The sequence below is a fragment of the Synchiropus splendidus genome, chromosome 17 (assembly GCF_027744825.2).
Source record: "Synchiropus splendidus isolate RoL2022-P1 chromosome 17, RoL_Sspl_1.0, whole genome shotgun sequence".
Lineage (NCBI taxonomy): Eukaryota > Metazoa > Chordata > Actinopteri > Syngnathiformes > Callionymidae > Synchiropus > Synchiropus splendidus.
The window spans coordinates 10,565,248-10,583,993 of NC_071350.1; the positions used below are offsets into that span (position 1 = coordinate 10,565,248).

The 18,746-nt window shown below is 39.7% G+C and overlaps 1 protein-coding gene across 9 annotated transcripts in view; it reads left to right on the plus strand.

Annotated features, from left to right (window-relative positions):
- Window positions 1–18,746, plus strand: part of LOC128748482 (neurexin-2-like) — a 164,730-nt gene that overhangs the window by 137,870 nt on the left and 8,114 nt on the right. For all 9 annotated transcript variants that reach the window (XM_053847318.1, XM_053847316.1, XM_053847322.1 and 6 more), the window contains 2 exons: window positions 7,710–7,891; window positions 16,334–16,505. In XM_053847318.1, coding sequence (XP_053703293.1) covers window positions 7,710–7,891; window positions 16,334–16,505 — 354 coding nt within the window. The remainder of the gene's footprint in view (window positions 1–7,709; window positions 7,892–16,333; window positions 16,506–18,746) is intronic.

Here is an 18,746-nt window from a genome sequence, read left to right on the forward strand (position 1 = left end):
AGCTAGTTCAATATGAATTACATAATTAATATTTGCTTAACAATGCTTAAAAATCTAATAATGTTGACAAAGATAAACCTTGGTTAATAATATTGGGTGAAAATTATCCATCAATATTTTTATGCCTTTGTTTTTTTACATGTTATTCATGCTTTATTTGAAGCAGGCAGCTTGTTACAGTAGTGGTTGGTGCTTCATTTGCACAGCAAGAAGGTCCCCAGTGTGAGTCTTGCTTTGATCCCTCAAGCAAGACTGACATTGGTCTGAGTCGTTTACTAAAACATACACTTCTCACGCCTTCTTCTGACTCTTGTGATGACTGGCACGCTGTCCAGGGTGTCCCTAACCTTCTGCCTCATGTCGGTAGCATGACCCCTCACCATCCCATTAAGGGATAGAAAATTAATAATATATAATAAATAAATCATCAAACAAAACCATTAAATTAAAAGCCTGTTGCCGATGAAACTATTGTGTTTGGAATGAAAAAAATATACTCTATAAAGAGTGTGTGAAATGTAAAAATGAGCTCCCAAATACTGCTTTCCCTGGACCACTTAGTGTGGAGAGCTGCAGCAAAGTCATTATGCAAAAATGTGTCTGCACACTTGCTCTGGACTGGAGGTTTTTAATTGGAAGTGGGTGTAATATGGGGAATCAAATCCTCAAGGATTAGCAGCTGTCACCGTCGTGCCTCCAGAGACGACTCCTATGTCTTGTCTGCACACTCGTGTACGTGACAATTATCGACATTTACATGCTGAGCCATACATGTTAAGCACTCAGGTCTACCTGCGGGCGATGTCTGCGCGGAGTGTTTTCCTCGATGTTTGCCAGTGAGATTCCTTTTGTCATGCTGCTACATTTTAGAATCATGTTCCTATGCCTTTCTGTCTTGTACAACTCAAGGCTGCTTTGAGTAACCTTTCCCTCATGAAAAAGAATAATGAGCCAGGAAGAAAGTGATTCAAAGGATATAAAATGTGAATTATTCTTAGCAGCAAGCATGTATGTGAATACGTATGTGGTGCCTACAGCAGTGTGATGTTGTTTGCGTGGGAAGCATATGAGTAATAGCAGCATAATGGCAGGGATGGGCGGTTGCTCTATTAGAGACATCAATCTTGTGTGGAAACTTTAAATGAAATGTTTGTTCCAAATTCTGACCAATGATGTTTTGGAATAAGAAAAAAACACTGGTATTTATGACACAAACAGAGCATCAATCGCAATGTTGAATGAGTAAAAGACAGTACAACAACAACAATTTTAGTGACGGTGAAGCTTTGTTAATTCTATTTTGGTAATAAACACCTTTTCATATTGTGTTCTTTGACTCCACATTGATTAATTTCACTTCAATTTCTTGGTATTTAATAGTTGAATTTGAAGTCAAGAAAAGCCCAGAAATAAGATATTGTTTATCACAGCCTTGTAAAATTGTGGGATCATGAATAAACTTTTGATCACTTCAACAAAACAGTGTACAGAAGTTATCAGAGAGACATGCCTCCCTTAGTCAAGAAAAAAAAACCCTGTTTCACGAATAATGTGCTGACAGTTTAATTGACAGGGTTTAATTCGTATTGTATTCCTTTCTTTTTTTTTTTTTTGGCATTAAATTTGAGCGTATTATTTGAAAGGCACCTCCCTTATTATTATGTCCCCTATATGTTTTCTTTGTGAGAGGTTTGTCTGGTTTAATGTGCATTATTATTTGATTTTTTTAAATTTTTTATTTGGATTGATCAACATATCTTTTTATATACAAAAGTTATTAAGTAGAAAAGGGACATTTTATTTAGTGTATTTGTGTTGGAAATGATAAATCTTTAAGTTTGCTGTTTTCTTGTGTTGTGTTGTAGTCACTATATAGAAACTCAACAGTATCGCCCTTGGAAAAAGCAACATTACATAATGTGTAAGAAGGGACTCATTTTGCGACTTGAGTTTTAAAACAATATTGGATCCCTATTGAACACATTCGTCTGAATCTTTTCTTACAAAACGTTGCGCTTCTTTTCCGCGAGCTGAAATCGCACTCTCCCAGGCCACGCCCACTCCACTGTGATTGGTCGGGAGGATCTGGAGGCACAGTCCGGTTTTTCGGGGCGTATTAAAGTTTTTTAAAGAAGTAACTACGAAGCAGAGCATCAGAAATGTTTGAATATGGACATCACAGAGAGGTGGACTTCGACATCTGAAACAGATGAGTCAGGAACACTGGATGTGGACTTGCTCTTTAAGACAATGTCTTGAACTGAGTGTAGCGATTGAGTCATTTCACTTCAGTTTGACACTGAAAGCATGTGAACATGACTTGTGTTTATAGCTCTATTGGGTTTCCAAATTTTCAATGATGCATCCTGGTTTTATCAGTTATCTCTCTGAGGTATTTCCAAATCGGGGTGTCCTCTGACATCCAAAAAACACATCCACCCACGGCCTCTTCCCCCTGGTCTCATCCCAGTCGGATGTGCCTGGAGCACCTCCAGACATGCTGATGCCCGCTTCAGTTCGGTGGCTTTTCTGTAACTCAGTAGGATTCCTATCTCTAAGTGAAGGTTAAAACTACCTTCACTAGTAACAAAACACCTTTCCTTTTTCCGATTGAGAGTCTTCTACTGAGGCCAAGAACTGGATTAATGACTTTGATATTGGCCAATAAATCTGTCGTACCTTTTATTTGGTCGAGAAAAAAAAGGCTTGTTTGCTGTCTTCGCCGAGGCCCAGGTTTTATCATTCGAAAATCATTTTTAACTTGAGGACCATATGTCCGCTCCGTCATGCTTCAGGCTACTCTATTCATTTCTGTCAGTTCGCCCGGCTCAATTTAATAGACCGTGAAAGAAGTGAGCTTCAGATGCCATAAGTCTGTCGACAAATCCACACTTAATGGCTCTCCATAAATTCTACCTCTTGGTCAGATTTCTCACAGAGTTGGTTTTATTACACCAATGAGCTGTGTCATTACACGTGTTCCCTCTTCACTCCTGATAATCAATAGCACTTCCTTTCGGTCGAAACATGATGCCTTGCTTTGTCACTAATCCATCTTAAACGTCGACTTCACTTCCTGAACACTCTCTAGTGTGAGCTGTCTATTAGGCTGCTCTTGCTTCCGCACTGACTGAACTCATTGAAAAGAAAGTACTTCTATGCAATACAACTAAATATGTGACATCAAGGGCAACAATAGTAAATAGTTGGTCATTCGCAGTTGAGATTGAAACTGTGAATCATGAGCAAATATTTCAAAATTTCTGTAGCCAAGTTGTTAGTTGAGTGACCGGATGATATTGAAGAACTCGACTCGACCGTCTTTAGTGATGCGCCTTTTCAATCTCTGTATGATCTTAGAAATATTGACTGAACGGTATGCAACAATTAATTCAAGAAGTCATGATATAATAGTCATATAGATGACTGTAAATGAATGTAACAGTGAAAATAAACATCCGTTGTCCTATGATTTCTTTTTGTACACTGGAGCTATTTTGTTGATTCATTCCACTTTCATTTAACTGAAAGTTTAACTGGAGTAACGTCATAACAATAAGCTTGTTCTCATGTTATTACATATTGTTTTACTGCGATATCTGATTTTGCTCCTAAAAATGATGGTTGTCATGGCAATATATTGCTGAATTTACAGTATTACAATATATTGGAATGTATCGTATCTTGCGATACGATACATTCGCACAGCCACATTGTGTCATGACTCATTGATGGCAAATGTAAATAACTTTGCATTTATTTTGCGGCAACATAGTGGTTCGGTGGTTAATGCTGCAGCAAGATCAACCGATACAGATGTTTTCATGGTACATATCAGCCATTCATACCAGCCTGTAGACTCCTACTGCGACTCCTAGTCTGTCAGTCATGTACTGCCTGCTCAGATAAACCTGTTTGAGTGCGTAAATGTACATTTATTTTCCTCAGTGTAGCACCTCACCAAGCTCAGACATGAGATCTGAAGACTTGCAAGTACATATTAATGTTCCTGGCTGCTGGAACGTGACACCACCGCGTGCCTTGAATTGGGGGGGTGATGTTTGTTTCTACCTTAATATTAGTAAGAATAATGGCAGCACTGTTGCATTGCCAGTCTGGAGAACAATTAGAAGCCAAGGCTTCCTCCTGATAATGATGTGAAGTACAGTACACAGTTTGCAGTTGAGGATCTCTGAGGAAGCTGTATCGCTGAAGCACAGATGCATCATATGGCCTTGAGAGAAAAACAGCAAGCTCCCCAGAGATAATCTTTCAGAGGAAGAAGAGAGCTGCTTGCAGCAATATCCAGAGAGAGGAAGGGAGGGGCGAGGAGATCGGTGCCTTTTATTCTAATAATCTTAACTAGACTGATTTACTGCTGGCTACGTGATGTACAGGTCTAGCACAGGCACTGCAGATGGGAAAACAAGACGGCGAGACGTGATGAAATGCTTACACGGAGGTGGGGGTGGGGAAGGGGGGGGTTATGACTAATGCCACGCCGCTGATTTCGATAGACAGATGTGTTCCTGCAGGTGTGTTAGGACTCCAGATTTCATGCTACATGTCACCGACGATTCCTCCTCCAGCTCTCGGAGCTTCGTAAAGTGAAAACACTGCAGTTTCCATTTCAGTTGCCGTCAGTGTTTTTCATGCGCCGTCGTGGAGGAGGAGTTCTCGTCGATGGAACGGTTATTCAACTGGAGTCTTCATCTGATGAAAGTTATTTTCATGTTTGCGATACAAACACATGGGCTCTTGAGGATCAAATACGATGGGAGAATGTTGATACCGCTTGTTTACAGTGCAGTATAAATGAGGGCTAGCTGTGGTTGCTTTATTTATGGCGTCATATTAAAACCTTTTGGGTGCCACGCGGAGTTGTGGCCGTCTGAGATTCATGCTAGATTGATCTCATTCTACACCCTCAGAATAACCTTCAAGCACCATTCGGGTCAATTCCTCATATGAGCCAGCGGCCGTTTCATCTGTGTAAATTGTCCATTTTAGTAAGACTGCCGCACTGAACTTGACCTTTGTAAATTCTGTTTTATACCTGTAGACGCAACACTGAGTATAGACAAACTACCATCCAGATCCAATTTCCTCAAGGGCCACATTATGAACAATGGCTGTTGAGAGGTGCCATCAAAGTGAGGGGATGAAAACAAAGCACTGGAATGTAATGGGAAATCTTAGAAAAAAATATACACTGAAGTAGCAAGGACAATTCATTTTCATTTTAAAATTCTTAATATAAACCACGCTGTTAAAAAACGTTGGACAAAACCAACACTTTGTTTTAAAATATTGTGTTTTATGGAACCAGAAGTGGTGTCAAAAACAACAAACAAAAGAAGGAAAAGGACCAAATGTGGTTTTGAAAGCCATGTATTGAATTGAACTTGTGGTGAACATGAACAAGAAAGTAAAGTTGTTCATTTGTACATGATGGGTTTTATGGCTTTGAAGAACCGTGTGTGGCCCAAGGCCCACACCTTGATCTCAGAAAAAGTAGACATACATGTCTTTTTCATCCTTCTTCGATGAAGCATCTTTTCCTTCCTTTGACTGTGGCTTGACTTTGTGTACATTTTGGCAAGAAGTGCAAAGCTAATTCACGAGTATCTGTTTCACCAGTGTAACTTATGTGTGATCCAAACTGACACCACGCTTCACTCCTTCAAAGACATTTCAAAGAGCCTCGCTCTGAACAACACCAAATAGCTTGCATACAGTCAAAAGAACGTGCTGTGAAATACCAGTCTGTATCTGAACCGTTTGCCTCAGGTGCAGTATGTATTGAAAGTAAACCGCCACGTTTCTGTAAATGTTTCATTCACCCTTGAGAGGACTGATCAATGGTTCTGAAGAACTTCCTCCAAATTCTGCCCGCTCAGACTCCTACTAGGATTTAAATGGCGATATTTTACTCTTTCAGCGCTGCATAATCAGTTACTAATGTGTTTATTCAAATCCTTTTTTTTTCTATTTTAAGAAGATTTCCACAGTTTATCTTTTGACGTCAGTGTGAATCATTCAGGAACATCCTCTCTCTAAGTCAGTTCACACATTGCTGCAGTAAACCAAACATGAGAGCTTCAGCATTGAAACTTGCTTGAGATCTAATATTAGCCAGAGCAAGTGGCATTTCCAGGTCCAGTTGGTTTCATTTTGCACATTATTTTAAAGTCTGTAGAAGCGCTCTTTTAGGCGCAGATTTTTCTCTGTTGTTTCCCTTCATCCTCGAAAGTGTCACAGAAATCCAACTGCACAAAAAAAGTCAATAAAACAACGTTCCCCGTGAGTGTCCATTATCAGGAACACAAGAGTGCTCAAGTTGAACACGGATGAGTCCGGGGCTACAATTTGGCCTCAAGTGTTTCTGTAGCCTTCACTTAAAAGGAGCGGGTCCTAAAAAGTCAGTTATAACAACAACTCAAAGGCTCAGTTAAACGAGCGCAGAGTCGCACGGGCTTCTGATGTGCTATCAAAGAAAATTGTCAGCGCCAGCGCTCGGCAGTTGTGGAGGAATATTTTCGTCCAAGGATTGCGACGTCTCTTCCTGTTTGGCTTCTGCGCCTCATATCAGAGGAGTGTTCTTCCTCTGAGGAGAAGAGAGCGATTTGAAAATCAGACAGAATTATCATTTTGTTCTACTCTGTCTTGCTTTCCATTCAGTCAGAAGCCGAGTCTTAACAGGGGCGGGTTTTTTTTTTTTTTTTAAGTACAGTGTCAGCACCATTTCTTATCAAATGCAAGTGCATACTTTGTCACAGTGGTGTCCTAGTGGTGTATTTTATTTACATGTATTTATTATTATAGTTATCGGTCATGACATTGTTTGTTTTGCTAATAGCAGCACTTAAAAACTGCCTTGCTTTTCATTGTGAATTTTCTATTCCCCGCAGTTTCAGTGATAAATTCTGAATAATTCAAAATGATTTGTATCAATTGTAAGATATTTAATATCAATTGTATGTCTATGTCTATTTTTATGTATCCTTTCAGAATTATTGGACACAAAATGTATCTAGTTGCGCAACTTTTAACTTTTTAACTGCTATATTCTGTCTTTTTTTATGTGATCAGATAGAATACATAAGCCATATTTTCGTGGCGCTGGAGAGGAGTTTTTGGTTGCCTGACTTTGAAGCATCTTACTTGCTAAATACTTTGGATATAATTTCACTTTAAATACATGATAACATTTGATTTGCTCAGTTTACCCATAATGAGAAAAAGTATATTGGATTGGGAGAAAGATTTCCTTGATGTCGAAGTCTCGGGGACTTCCAGAAATTCCAGCCAAAGATGAATTGGCTTCAAGATAACTCATGCATGGGAAGCAGCTGGTTGAATGCATAATGAAGATTATTCAATATTTTACATTGTGCTGAACACTCTACAGATCTGTTATTAACGGATGTGTGCATTCAACTTATGTTTGTCTCTGGTTGCGATCGAAAAGAAGATCATGTTTATAATATTCTCATGAAGCCAATGGAGTATGGGGATGTATAGATAGATAGATAGATAGATAGATAGATAAATAGATAGATAGATAGATAGATAGATAGATAGATAGACAGACAGACAGACAGACAGATAGATAGATAGATAGATAGATAGATAGATGGAATCAGACAGGCCAGTAAACGAATGAGGCCGTGGCTTCATTGTCCTCATGATTGTGTGTCTGTCCCCAGCTGGAACCACGTACATCTTCGGGAAAGGAGGCGCGCTCATCACTTTCACCTGGGCCCCGAACGAGCGGCCGAGCACCCGAGCGGACAGATTAGCCGTGGGCTTTAGCAGTCAACAGAAGGACGCCATCCTGGTGCGTGTGGAGAGCACTCATGGTCTGGGAGACTATCTTCAGCTGCACATAGTAAGTCAAGATTTGCCCTTTCAGCATGTCAAATGATCACATATTCAGTATAAGAACGACCAGTGGACAGAGACTGATCTTTTATACGCAGGCTAAATTGATAACGCCACAGAAATATAGCGCTGGTGCTGTAAGATTTTCTCTTCTTGTTTTCTTCTTCTGGATGTTGTCCAGCTTTTAAATGATATGTGGTGTGAGTCTGAAGTCATTCAGATCTCCTGTAATATACACCAACACAGCCAGTCGCGGTAAATGACTGCGGAAATGGCTGAGCCCTCCCACAAGCTTTAAGACTAAAAATTAAAACCTACACAACCTCCTGCTGTGTGTAATGACCACAAATTGCCTAATATGTGAAATGAAACTATCAATTAAGATCTGTCGACGTACTTGAAGGAGAAGTTTCTGTCTGAAGGACACTTCTCCCTGGCAACAAGTAACATTTTCAAATGGGATTACTTCAGTAAAATGGATTTATGTCTCTGCAGAGCCTGGTGTAATCCCTAAATTACTTTTGACAAGTGTTGCCAGAAAAAAAACAAGATGTTTGGTTTGGTTTTAAGCAGTTAGAATTTGCAAACTCCGATGTTTCAGAGCTTTGAGGCAGATTCTTGGGTTTGGTGTTGCCTCTTGACCACAATATATTTCAGGTAGTTGACTCCACGTTTATCATTGATGGCCATAGAGTTTAACTTTATTCATTCATTCCATTGAAATTCAGCATCTGATGTAGGTGCTACTTTACACAAGCCGATGGCAGACGCCGGTAACTTTAATCTGAGCAACACTTGAGCGTGTGAAAGTTGGAGCGAGTTGAACTGACTGTGATTCTGAAGAGGAATATGTTCACTCTGGTAAAGATGTTAAACATTAGAGATGGGCGATATTAACAAAAATCTCAATCTCAATCTCTATAAATGTTTAATTTTTACGATAACAATAATTATCACAATAATACGTTTTCATTTTATTCCATGTGTTGGACACTACAGTCTCTCTTGAAACTGTTTTATGATGAAACTTATGAGTGGAGTTTGTCTCCAACATCATTATTTGTTTAAGTTTAAATATAATAGTTAACTAAGTGTAGAGGTGAGTAATTCAATGTTTCACGTCTCTGGTAGAAGCCACTCGTGTCTGACAGACTGCTCTGCCAGCTTTATTTAGGGGTTAAATTGAGCCGTCTGTCTGCTGTGTCTCATGTCTCTTAACAGTTGACTATAACTATGGACCACTGTGGACACATTTCCTAGATGCTTTTGAAAAAATATTAGCAATAATGTGAATAAATGGTCCTTTAGTCAGATTATATTCTCAAAATCATTATACAAACTGTCACTACTTCTCACTATTCTCTCTCCTAATATTTCGTTGCCTTATTGAAGATTTCACTAACACTTTGATGGCTTTAGAATTTGTTGATGTACCTCGCTGCCAAACACTTGGGGCTTTGCCTTTGTGAATGTCAACCTAACATGGTTATGCCAAAGATTATTTATTTAAATCATCAGCTGTATTTGTGTAAATGTCTAAATTGATACTGTATTGCTCCCATCTGTACATAAACAAATAATGTTTTCATCAGATAGTTGTTTTTTTTTCCAATTTTGTTAAGCATTAAAAAAGAAGACCTAAACTACACAGTAATTTCTTTCTTTTTTTTTTTTTTTTTTTGCTGTTTCAGCACTTTTTGCTCTGGCTTCATCTGCATCTCAGATCAGTAACATATGCAAAACATAGACTTTGTTTGCTCTGTAACTGTAAGCACACAATATTCCACCATAAGAGAATATGAATATTTACTTTCATCATTATCAGAGCCGTATGTGGATCCTCACAAACATTTGAAAACTGGGACACTGTGACGTGGAAGGGCTGCAAACTTCCAGAGAGTAAATGAGTTCACTCCCTCTGCAAAGACCAGATAACTCACTTCACAATTATAATGCTGGAAGACAAATCGGCGAGCTACATTAATGAGTTATTTGCCAGTGTTTGAATGTCACCAGGAAGCGAGCGACAGTCTGAAGGAGGATGTAATGGAAGTTGATACAGGAGTGGTTTTGATATTCGCTCATACTACAGTCAGAAACAACTTCATCTGAAGTACGACTTCACGCTGAGACCGCGGTGTTTCAACAGCTTTAAAAGTTTACCACCTATTATTATTCCTTATCACAGGATCAGCCCTGCTGTGTTTCGCGAGATAACTGCGCCTTGTGCGTTAAATTCTAAGATAAACGTAACAGTTTAAGTCAATGAGAGCAGATTCCCGGTGATAAACACATGTGCCTGCTGATAGAACAGTGTCTCCTCAGCAGCTGCCGGTGACTTTCTTTTCTGCTGGGAAATCAGCTTTTTAGCAAGAAGCCACGAGACAGATGTGCAACAATGAAAACCTGAGGAGCGATCTGTCAAGCGCTTGAGACTGGTCTAATAATTAAAACCGCACCTGTTGTCGAGGCACCCGGCAAGAATACTAAGGACCTGAAATAGTGTTTGTGAAATGCAGACCTTTTAAATTGTATTCCGTAATTTCCCATCTTGAAATTGATAAAGTAGATCTAAAGTAGATAATACTGTAGGCAAAAAAGATGAGGAGTGAGAGAACAGTGACACCAAACCTCAAATTTAATTCAATTGTGCATACTATAATCATGATATAATAATTTTTATTATATTTTTATGTGAATCTTAAATGACATTTCATTCCCAATTCAGGGTCCGATACAGTTAAAAGTAATGTGAGTTGAGATGACTGAGCCCCCCGAAAAAAATAAATAAATACATCAGAACGCAGCCAATAAAGAAGGGATGGAGAAACATGGAAGCATATGGGAATGGTTTTTACTGATTTGGTGACAATGAAAATGCTAGTTTTTAATCATGAGAAGTGATTCTCTCACCACTGGGCAGCTGTCCATCTCTTCGTACGACCAGGAGCAATGGATTTCAGTCATCTTTATCAGGTTTCTCCACGAAAATTTTGCTTCTAAAAACACCACCATATGGTCAATGTTGTCAGCTTGTTTAGATGCGTTGTTTTAATGCGTTTGATCGTGACACATGGGCGAAAACAGCACATTTTGAGCCCTTTAATGTAAATAAAAGATGCGAGGAGTTCATGATTCAAGTTCAGAACATTGCCCAGTTTGTTCTGTGAGTCAGTCTCAATACTGGACCCCGTTTTCAAAACTAGTTTAGAAGTGGTACTCATGCATTCTTAAGCCACTGACCTATCTACGGCACAGACAGCACCACTGCACCTGCGGCTTATAGACAGGTGCAGTGTATGTATTAGCAAGATCTTTTTTCCTTCTTGAATTTAGTGGGTGCTGCTAATATACTGGTGCACTCTATAGTCTGGAATTTACAGCATACACATTATTTTGAGACTTTTTTGGACCCAGTCCAATTTGCAGCAACTTACTATCAATATTTCTTGTGCTGTTAATTTCTGGAATCTATGATGAAATTAGGTCTATTCACGAGTGAACCACACTTGATATAACGTGTGAGTTGTTATTCTAAGGTTGTTATTCTTTTGAATCCGTGAGAAGTAAAGCTCTCTCAAAGTAAAGAGAGAAATATTTATAAATCTCAGAAATACATACGTTCTACAATATGCACAGCAGATGACACTTGTCATTCTTGGCATCAGAGCGCCAGACACAAACACTGCTGATCTGAAGTGGAAGATTTTTTTTTTCTCCTCGCATCTGCCAAGACCAAGAATCCTGACAGATTGCATATGCTGACAGCTAACAGCAACCCTGCAGAATAAAATCAGAGAAAAGTTGCGTGTAGGTGCTGCCTTACCTGCCATGTTGGGATCAGATGTGTTTCATGTGCACTGAAAAATCACCTCATATATTTAAAGGACTCTTTTAGATCATGAATGAAGTCATATTTACCATGAAATAATATGACATTTATAAAAGTATTAAACATACTTCAGTGGCCTTATATATATGATAATTCTGATATCTCTAAATACAGTACAGTAATCTGTACTCAGATTAAACAGCCAATTCATATATATATATATATATATATATATATATATATATATATATATATATATATATATATATATATATATATATATATATATATATATATATATATTCTTTTCTCTCCAATTATCTGTTGACAACGGTGAGTTTAAATCGCAGCTCCAAAGCAAAACACAGTCGAGCGTGACCACGTGGATCACAGGCAAAGATAAATAACTCCGAACGAAATGAAACAAGGATCCACCAGGGAGGCCATTAGAGAATCTAACACTGGCGTCAGACGGTCACACTGACTAAAACATGAAAAACGATTGTTCCTTCTGTAAAGATATTGACGATTGAAATGGGTTCTTATGCAATACCCGCTTGTAGGATGCACAGTAGGTGCCAAACATTTCAACACTGCATCTAATATCAGTTTTGCTATTTTGCTATCACATCTGTTAACTAAACACTGACAGATTCTTTCTTTTTAAATGTATAACTTGTTTTGCAACGGCTTTTGAATTAGTTGTCAGGATGTGTTTGGCCTTGCTTTGCAGTCACACCCCCTGCATACAAGGATCAGAGAATGCACTCTCTCTCTCTCTCTCTCTCTCTCTCTCTATATATATATATATATATATATATATATATATATATATATATATATATATATATATATATATATATATATATATATATAAAGAGAGAGAGATACGCAGAGTAGATGTCCAGGTTTAATACGGACGCATATTCAACATAGCTCCTGGAAGGAATTTTGAATAAATTATTAAGCTGGAATAAGGATGAGTAATGTTTTAAAAGGGTGTGCTTTAATATTTATTTAGCGAAAATAATTTAAGAGAACACTCCAAGGGCATTTTCTCCATCAGAGCACAAGGAAACTATTTCTCCGATGCTGAGTGCCCCCAGATTTAATGGCGTTCTACCTTGACCTGCGCAACAACCCCTCATCTCGCCTGCTTTTTCAATATTTTGAAATCCTACCAGAATATGAAAAGAGCCGTGAAATGCATTCTTGTTATTGTAGGTCGTTCACATACAAACAAAGATGAGGTGCCGGGGAAATAGGGAGCAATGAAAAGTCCTTGCCATTATGAGCGTTTTTAGGTTTGATAAAAAAGATACTAAGTGGAACTTTAATCATTTCAAGGGCCAGTTTTAAAGACAAATAGGGCCATTAGGCATTTTTGGATGAATAAAACACTTCAGTCAGGGTTTAGCATGAAAGGTATTGTATCTGTTAGTCGACGTTAGGAAACTCTATTATTTATGCTGTTGTTAGTTTGACCGCATTATCACAGTACCATGTGAGATGATGAAAAATAGTGCTACACAAGTCACACTCCATGCAAATGTTTTTTTTTTCTTTTTATGTATGCAAGTTCAATACATTGTTGACAACCATAACAAGCTGAATAATTATCCACACTGTTCCATGGATCAGTGTTTTTCTTCTTCTGTGTCGGAATCCCAGCCAGCAGCAGAGTTTTAGCGAATGAACGCCTTATTCTCAGGGGAGATTCTTTCTGCATCCGAGCTGATGTCTGTGTCAAAACAACCAGGTGGAGACTTCACAGATACGATAGAGCGACACTTTAATACCAACTCTCCTACGCCTTGTGGGACGCTGCGGTTCCTGCCGTATGACTGAGGGAAGCAAAAGAAGGTTTTGATGACTGCACTGGCAGCCATGACAACCTAGGAGGTGTCAATTACTGTGCAGAAATTTAATTGGTATTCTGATAAATATTGAATACTTCAGGGGGTTTGTGTTTATTATGGAAATATGGACTATATACACATCAGTGTGTTTCCCGCTTCAATCTCTGCCAGACTGATTTTGCTGATTCTAATGGAGGAACCCAAAGGCTGTGAATCTCTCCACTTGTTCTCTTGCACTCGGACTAAAAGCCTGTAATGGATCGACTGACTCTAAGTTCTCGACTTGTATTGACTTTTATTGAAGTCACCTTGAAAGAAATATTATGCGTGTTTTAGGTCGGAGGTAAAGTCTGGGTGAGGCTCCGTCGAAGCCCAAGTATTCCACCAAAGTAAGGTTTCAAGTGTGTGTAATAGTCCACTTGGACACAATGTAGTGAATGTGGAGATCAACATCTTGGGGAAAAAACATAGGTGTCCAAGCTTTCCTGTGTTCTCTCTACGCCATGCAGGTTTCCATCGCTGCTCGCTCTTAAAAAGCCTTGTCAAGACTTTTCCCCTGTTGCGCTAACGTGACAAAGAAAGTGACTTTCATTGCTAATTCGCGGTGGCTTAATTTAGCTGTCACGAGTCTGAGCCCATCACGGCATGTGCGGCGCTTGCAACCACTTGGCAGAAAGATGCTTTTGATAAAACATCGCAGGCTACGCCAACAGTTCACTTTGGCGTGAAGTACTGTAGGTGCCGATGTAAGTACCAGATCGGCTCAGCTCAGGGGGAATATCTGATGTTGGATCGTGCGATTGGTTGAACTATTAACTAGGATGTCGCACCGGAAATGGCGGCAAGGACGACGTGCCAGTACTGTGCTCCTTACTTCCTGACCTGAAATGACAATAAATCATGCTTGTTGGTTTTGCTAACTTGCATCTTTGTCGACTGATCATGAGGATGGTGCTTTAGTGCATGTACTGCGGACGCTTATGTTACGTTGAAAAGTGAAATTCTGCCATTTTTGACAACATACATGACATCATCAGTGGTGACCCCAAGTTAATCTGGAACTTGCACCGGATATTGCCCATGAGAGACCCGTTCTTTAAGTAATCTTACGTGCGAGTAGCCGTTGATCGGATGGTAGTTGAATATTCGGATGACATTTGATGGCAGAAAGGTTTATGCCTTAAACAAGACCCGGCAGTATTGTTTGCCCATAGCTGTATGATAGCAAGGGCTTGTATTCGTGAGCTACCAACAGAGACCTTTATCCAGCGGTATTCACTCTTTTATCAGTCAAGCTAGCGCAGCTAAATTCAATCTGATATCTCCTGTCTAAGATATTTACGTTGCGTTATGGGAGCAGCGCAATAAAGCTGGCTTTGTTTGGCACAGAGGACCAGCCAGCTTTTATTTCAATAAAACACTGAGCCGAACAGTCTCACACAATCTTTCCATCTTACTGCCAGAGGACGATGTGATGCAGTGGTCGGCGGGAGGATGAGTTCAGTCTGCAACCTTCCCCATCTGCACCGTGGAGAGACTTCCAGGAATGATGAGATTGCTGCTCTTTTTTTATGACGGCATGAAACTCGTGTTATTTTAAGAAATAATCTCGGAATTAGGATTTCGTATTAGTGACTCTGACATCATCGAATTTCACGGTTGATGCCGATTTGCATGTAGCTACATTAAAGATTGATTAATATGATTATCGCTGTACATTTAATATTTATTTATGTGTATATATGGAGCAAACACTGAAGCATCTCATTGCCTCATGGAGCATAATGTTTACTGTCTGTTTGGAAAATAACTCAAGAACAGATGGATGGATTTTGATGAAATTTTCAGGAAGTGTCGATTATAGGTCAAAGAACAGATGGTTATAGTTTGGTGGTGTTCCTGAAATGTTTCACTTCCTTTGTTACTGTACCTCAGGGGAGTTCCGGAACACTACCGCCACCTGCTGTCCAAGAAAACTCTGCCATCTAATTGCCATTGGTGGTTAAATTATTTAGATTAAGTAAAAATTGGTCAATAACTTAAGGTGGAAATGATCTGTTACGCAGAGACAAATTTGTCTTTGCAGTTTGATTATTACACAGGTGTTACAAAAAATATGATGCGTAACAACTATGATCTGGCTCGCAACTAAGCAAATAAGAAAGGGAGAATCTAGAGGGGTTTATTGTTCAGTTTGAAGCTGGTGAAAGTCATGTGCTTCATGTCTTGTGGCTTTCTTTCTGTATCCCTGATGTGATGTAAGTGAATATTTAAAATCCCATATTATTTCAATATAAATTGCCGGGTAATAAGTTGTGTATGAGAATAGTGTGTTTCTGCCACCCAGATTTTAAGCCATCGCGGTTTGACCTTGCCAGATTGTGAGTCGGTGACTTCACAGAGGCCAGACAGGCTCAGAGACCACACACAGTCTGTTTTCCTGTTAGTGCCACCCAAAGGCAGACTCCGGTAGCAGCTTTGACCTTTGAGGCAGGTTGGCAGGAGCAAGGAGGCTGACAGGGAGATAAGCTGGTCGACCAAAGGAGAGACAGCAGGGTCCTGTCAAGAGCGATGTGCATCAGCTAACCTGAGCTGGCTGCTGCTGAGGAAACAGCACTAAAAACCCTAAAGAAAGAGCCGGACATACTGCAGATGTCACAAAACATCTCCTTTCGCTGCTTGAACTGGAAAGCAATCGTGATGCGGTTCCGACTTTCTTGCCCCTCGTGCACTAATGAAAATCTTCCCTGCCTTGCAGGATGAAGGGAAAATTGGTGTTATCTTCAACGTGGGAACGGATGACATTTCCATCGATGAGCCAGCTGTCATGGTAAATGACGGCAAGTACCATGTAGTTCGCTTCACTCGCAGTGGCGGCAATGCCACCCTCCAGGTGGACAACCATCCTGTAATAGAGCGCTACCCTCCAGGTAAGGCTGCTGATGAAGTATGAAGCATTGGACACAGATGATGACATAGAAGCGTCTGGACCACAAGAGATGTTCTCATGACAATAATCCCTGTTTCTTATCACGTCAATATGTATCCAAAGAGCTGCCACACATGCGTGACTTGTAGCATTAATAATCTAATAAACTCAAAATGATGTCCCGCCTCAGGCATAAGCGAGTGGAAAAAAATGTCATCAGCTGCCGCCATGTTTTTCATGCAAGCTATTCAAAAAGGTGAAGAGAGGAAATGGAAGTTTATGTGCAGACGCTGGATTTTTTTTTGTTTTGTTTTGTTGACTGTTAAATGGAAGCTGTTAAATATGCTTTCTGTGGAGTGACCTCTGGAAAGCGTAATGGACTGGCTTGACGGTCCAACAAGTTTTTCGTTTTTCAATAATGGAACTCGCATTCTTGAAAATTAAATAACTTTCTAGTCGCCGTCGTCAATAAGTCTCAGCCATGAAAATGTTTGTCGCCATGAAAGCGACCCGATTGGACGCTGTATAAATGTGGCCAATAATGCCAAATGAAAGAAGAAACACAGAAGAATATTATCTATTCGTGCAGCTCTCTTCACTAAAAGGTTGCTGTTTGCATCACATTTCGCGTCACTAAAAGAAAGACTCCCCTCCTCTTAATTAATCCACCCTCAATAGGAGACAGACTGAGTTTCATTCGTCATTCAAGAGTGAAAATCTGCTGACAGAATTGTGAAAATGGATGTGTGGGTTGCATTCAAAGCATTTCTTTATGTACAGGGAGGGTGCAGAGTGAACAGGGGAAGTGCATTTCCTTTAAGAGAGAGAGTATTAAACACTATTTATTCAAAGTGAGTCCCACTTCCGTGTCCTGTGGAGGTAGCTCTTCACACCCTTGGTATTTAGTCAAGTCATGCAGGAGTTGATGCAACATGTTGTCGTGTTGAAGTGCGGGATTTGATCTTATGCAGCTGTGATTAACCCCTTCTGAGCCAATCCATCAACCCATTAACATGAATCATGCGAGGACAGGTGCAGCAGCTGGAGCAGTGGCTTCTCTCTCTTCCTCCAGCTGCTGCTCCAAGAATAAAATACACACCAGAACACAAAACAGGCTGCGTGACGCATGTGTATGCATCCGCCCCAAAAAAAAAAACATGGTAAGTATCACAAAGTAGGCAGCTTTAGATTATTGTGATATGTTATTGCACTATTTTTAATAGTTAAATGTGATTTAAGAGCTGCATTACAGACCGCTGGACTTATGAAATCATCTGCCTACTGATCTAACTCACATGACCTTCGACTGGAGCTCATTCAGCCATCATAACGCCGTCCATTCATATTAATAACAAAGCGAAATGGTTTATACAAGCTTGTCCACATTTAGCACCGACAGCGGTCTGGCTCAGTCGTGGGCGGTTTGAGGAATTATGAACATGATCTTTTAGAAATGATGGCGTGAAACAAGGACGTGTAAAGGGGGAAGAAATCCAGACAAGTGACAGTAAGTCTGTTCTCGTCTGCGTTTGAATTACTAGAGGGTAATTTTAGCTTCTCTGTCCTTAGTGCCAACAACTCTTAAGTCTTAAAACACAAGTATCCATCCACTTTCAGTAGATTCAGTCCCTTCAGGTTCCAGACATTTAGAATCTGTGCCTTCTAAAGAACAAGGTGAAGAGGAGCCACATGTTTCTCGGGTTTGTCCAGCACAAAATCTCTTCTGGAAACCTGAGAACCTGTACACGGATCATTTTTACATTTCACACTGCTTTACTTCTATAGCCAAACATTTATTTAGTCTAATTCCTTGATGAAAATCTGACTTCTGTTAAGTCGAAACTTTCTCACTGTATATATATCCTATGTTGGCCTAAAACATGTCTTACTGTTGTCACAGCGCTCCCTTGTGGTCCAGAAACTGTGCACTTTTTGTATGTATTTTGTGTAACTGCCTTCATTGGTCTTCGCATGTGCTGAGCCAAAGTCCTGCCACACTGGATGATTTTGTCTGTAAATGATAATACCGTAAATTCCAGACTATATAGCACACCAGAATATTAATCTGTATTTAATTTGAGGACAAAAATAGATCTTGTTCATTCATAAGCCGCACCAGTCTATAAGCCGCAGATGCAGTGGTGCTGTCTGCGGTCACTTCTAGTAAACTAGTTTTGAAAACGGGGTCCAGCGTGGAGACTGACTCATGAAACAAACTCACTCTGAACTTGAATAATGAACT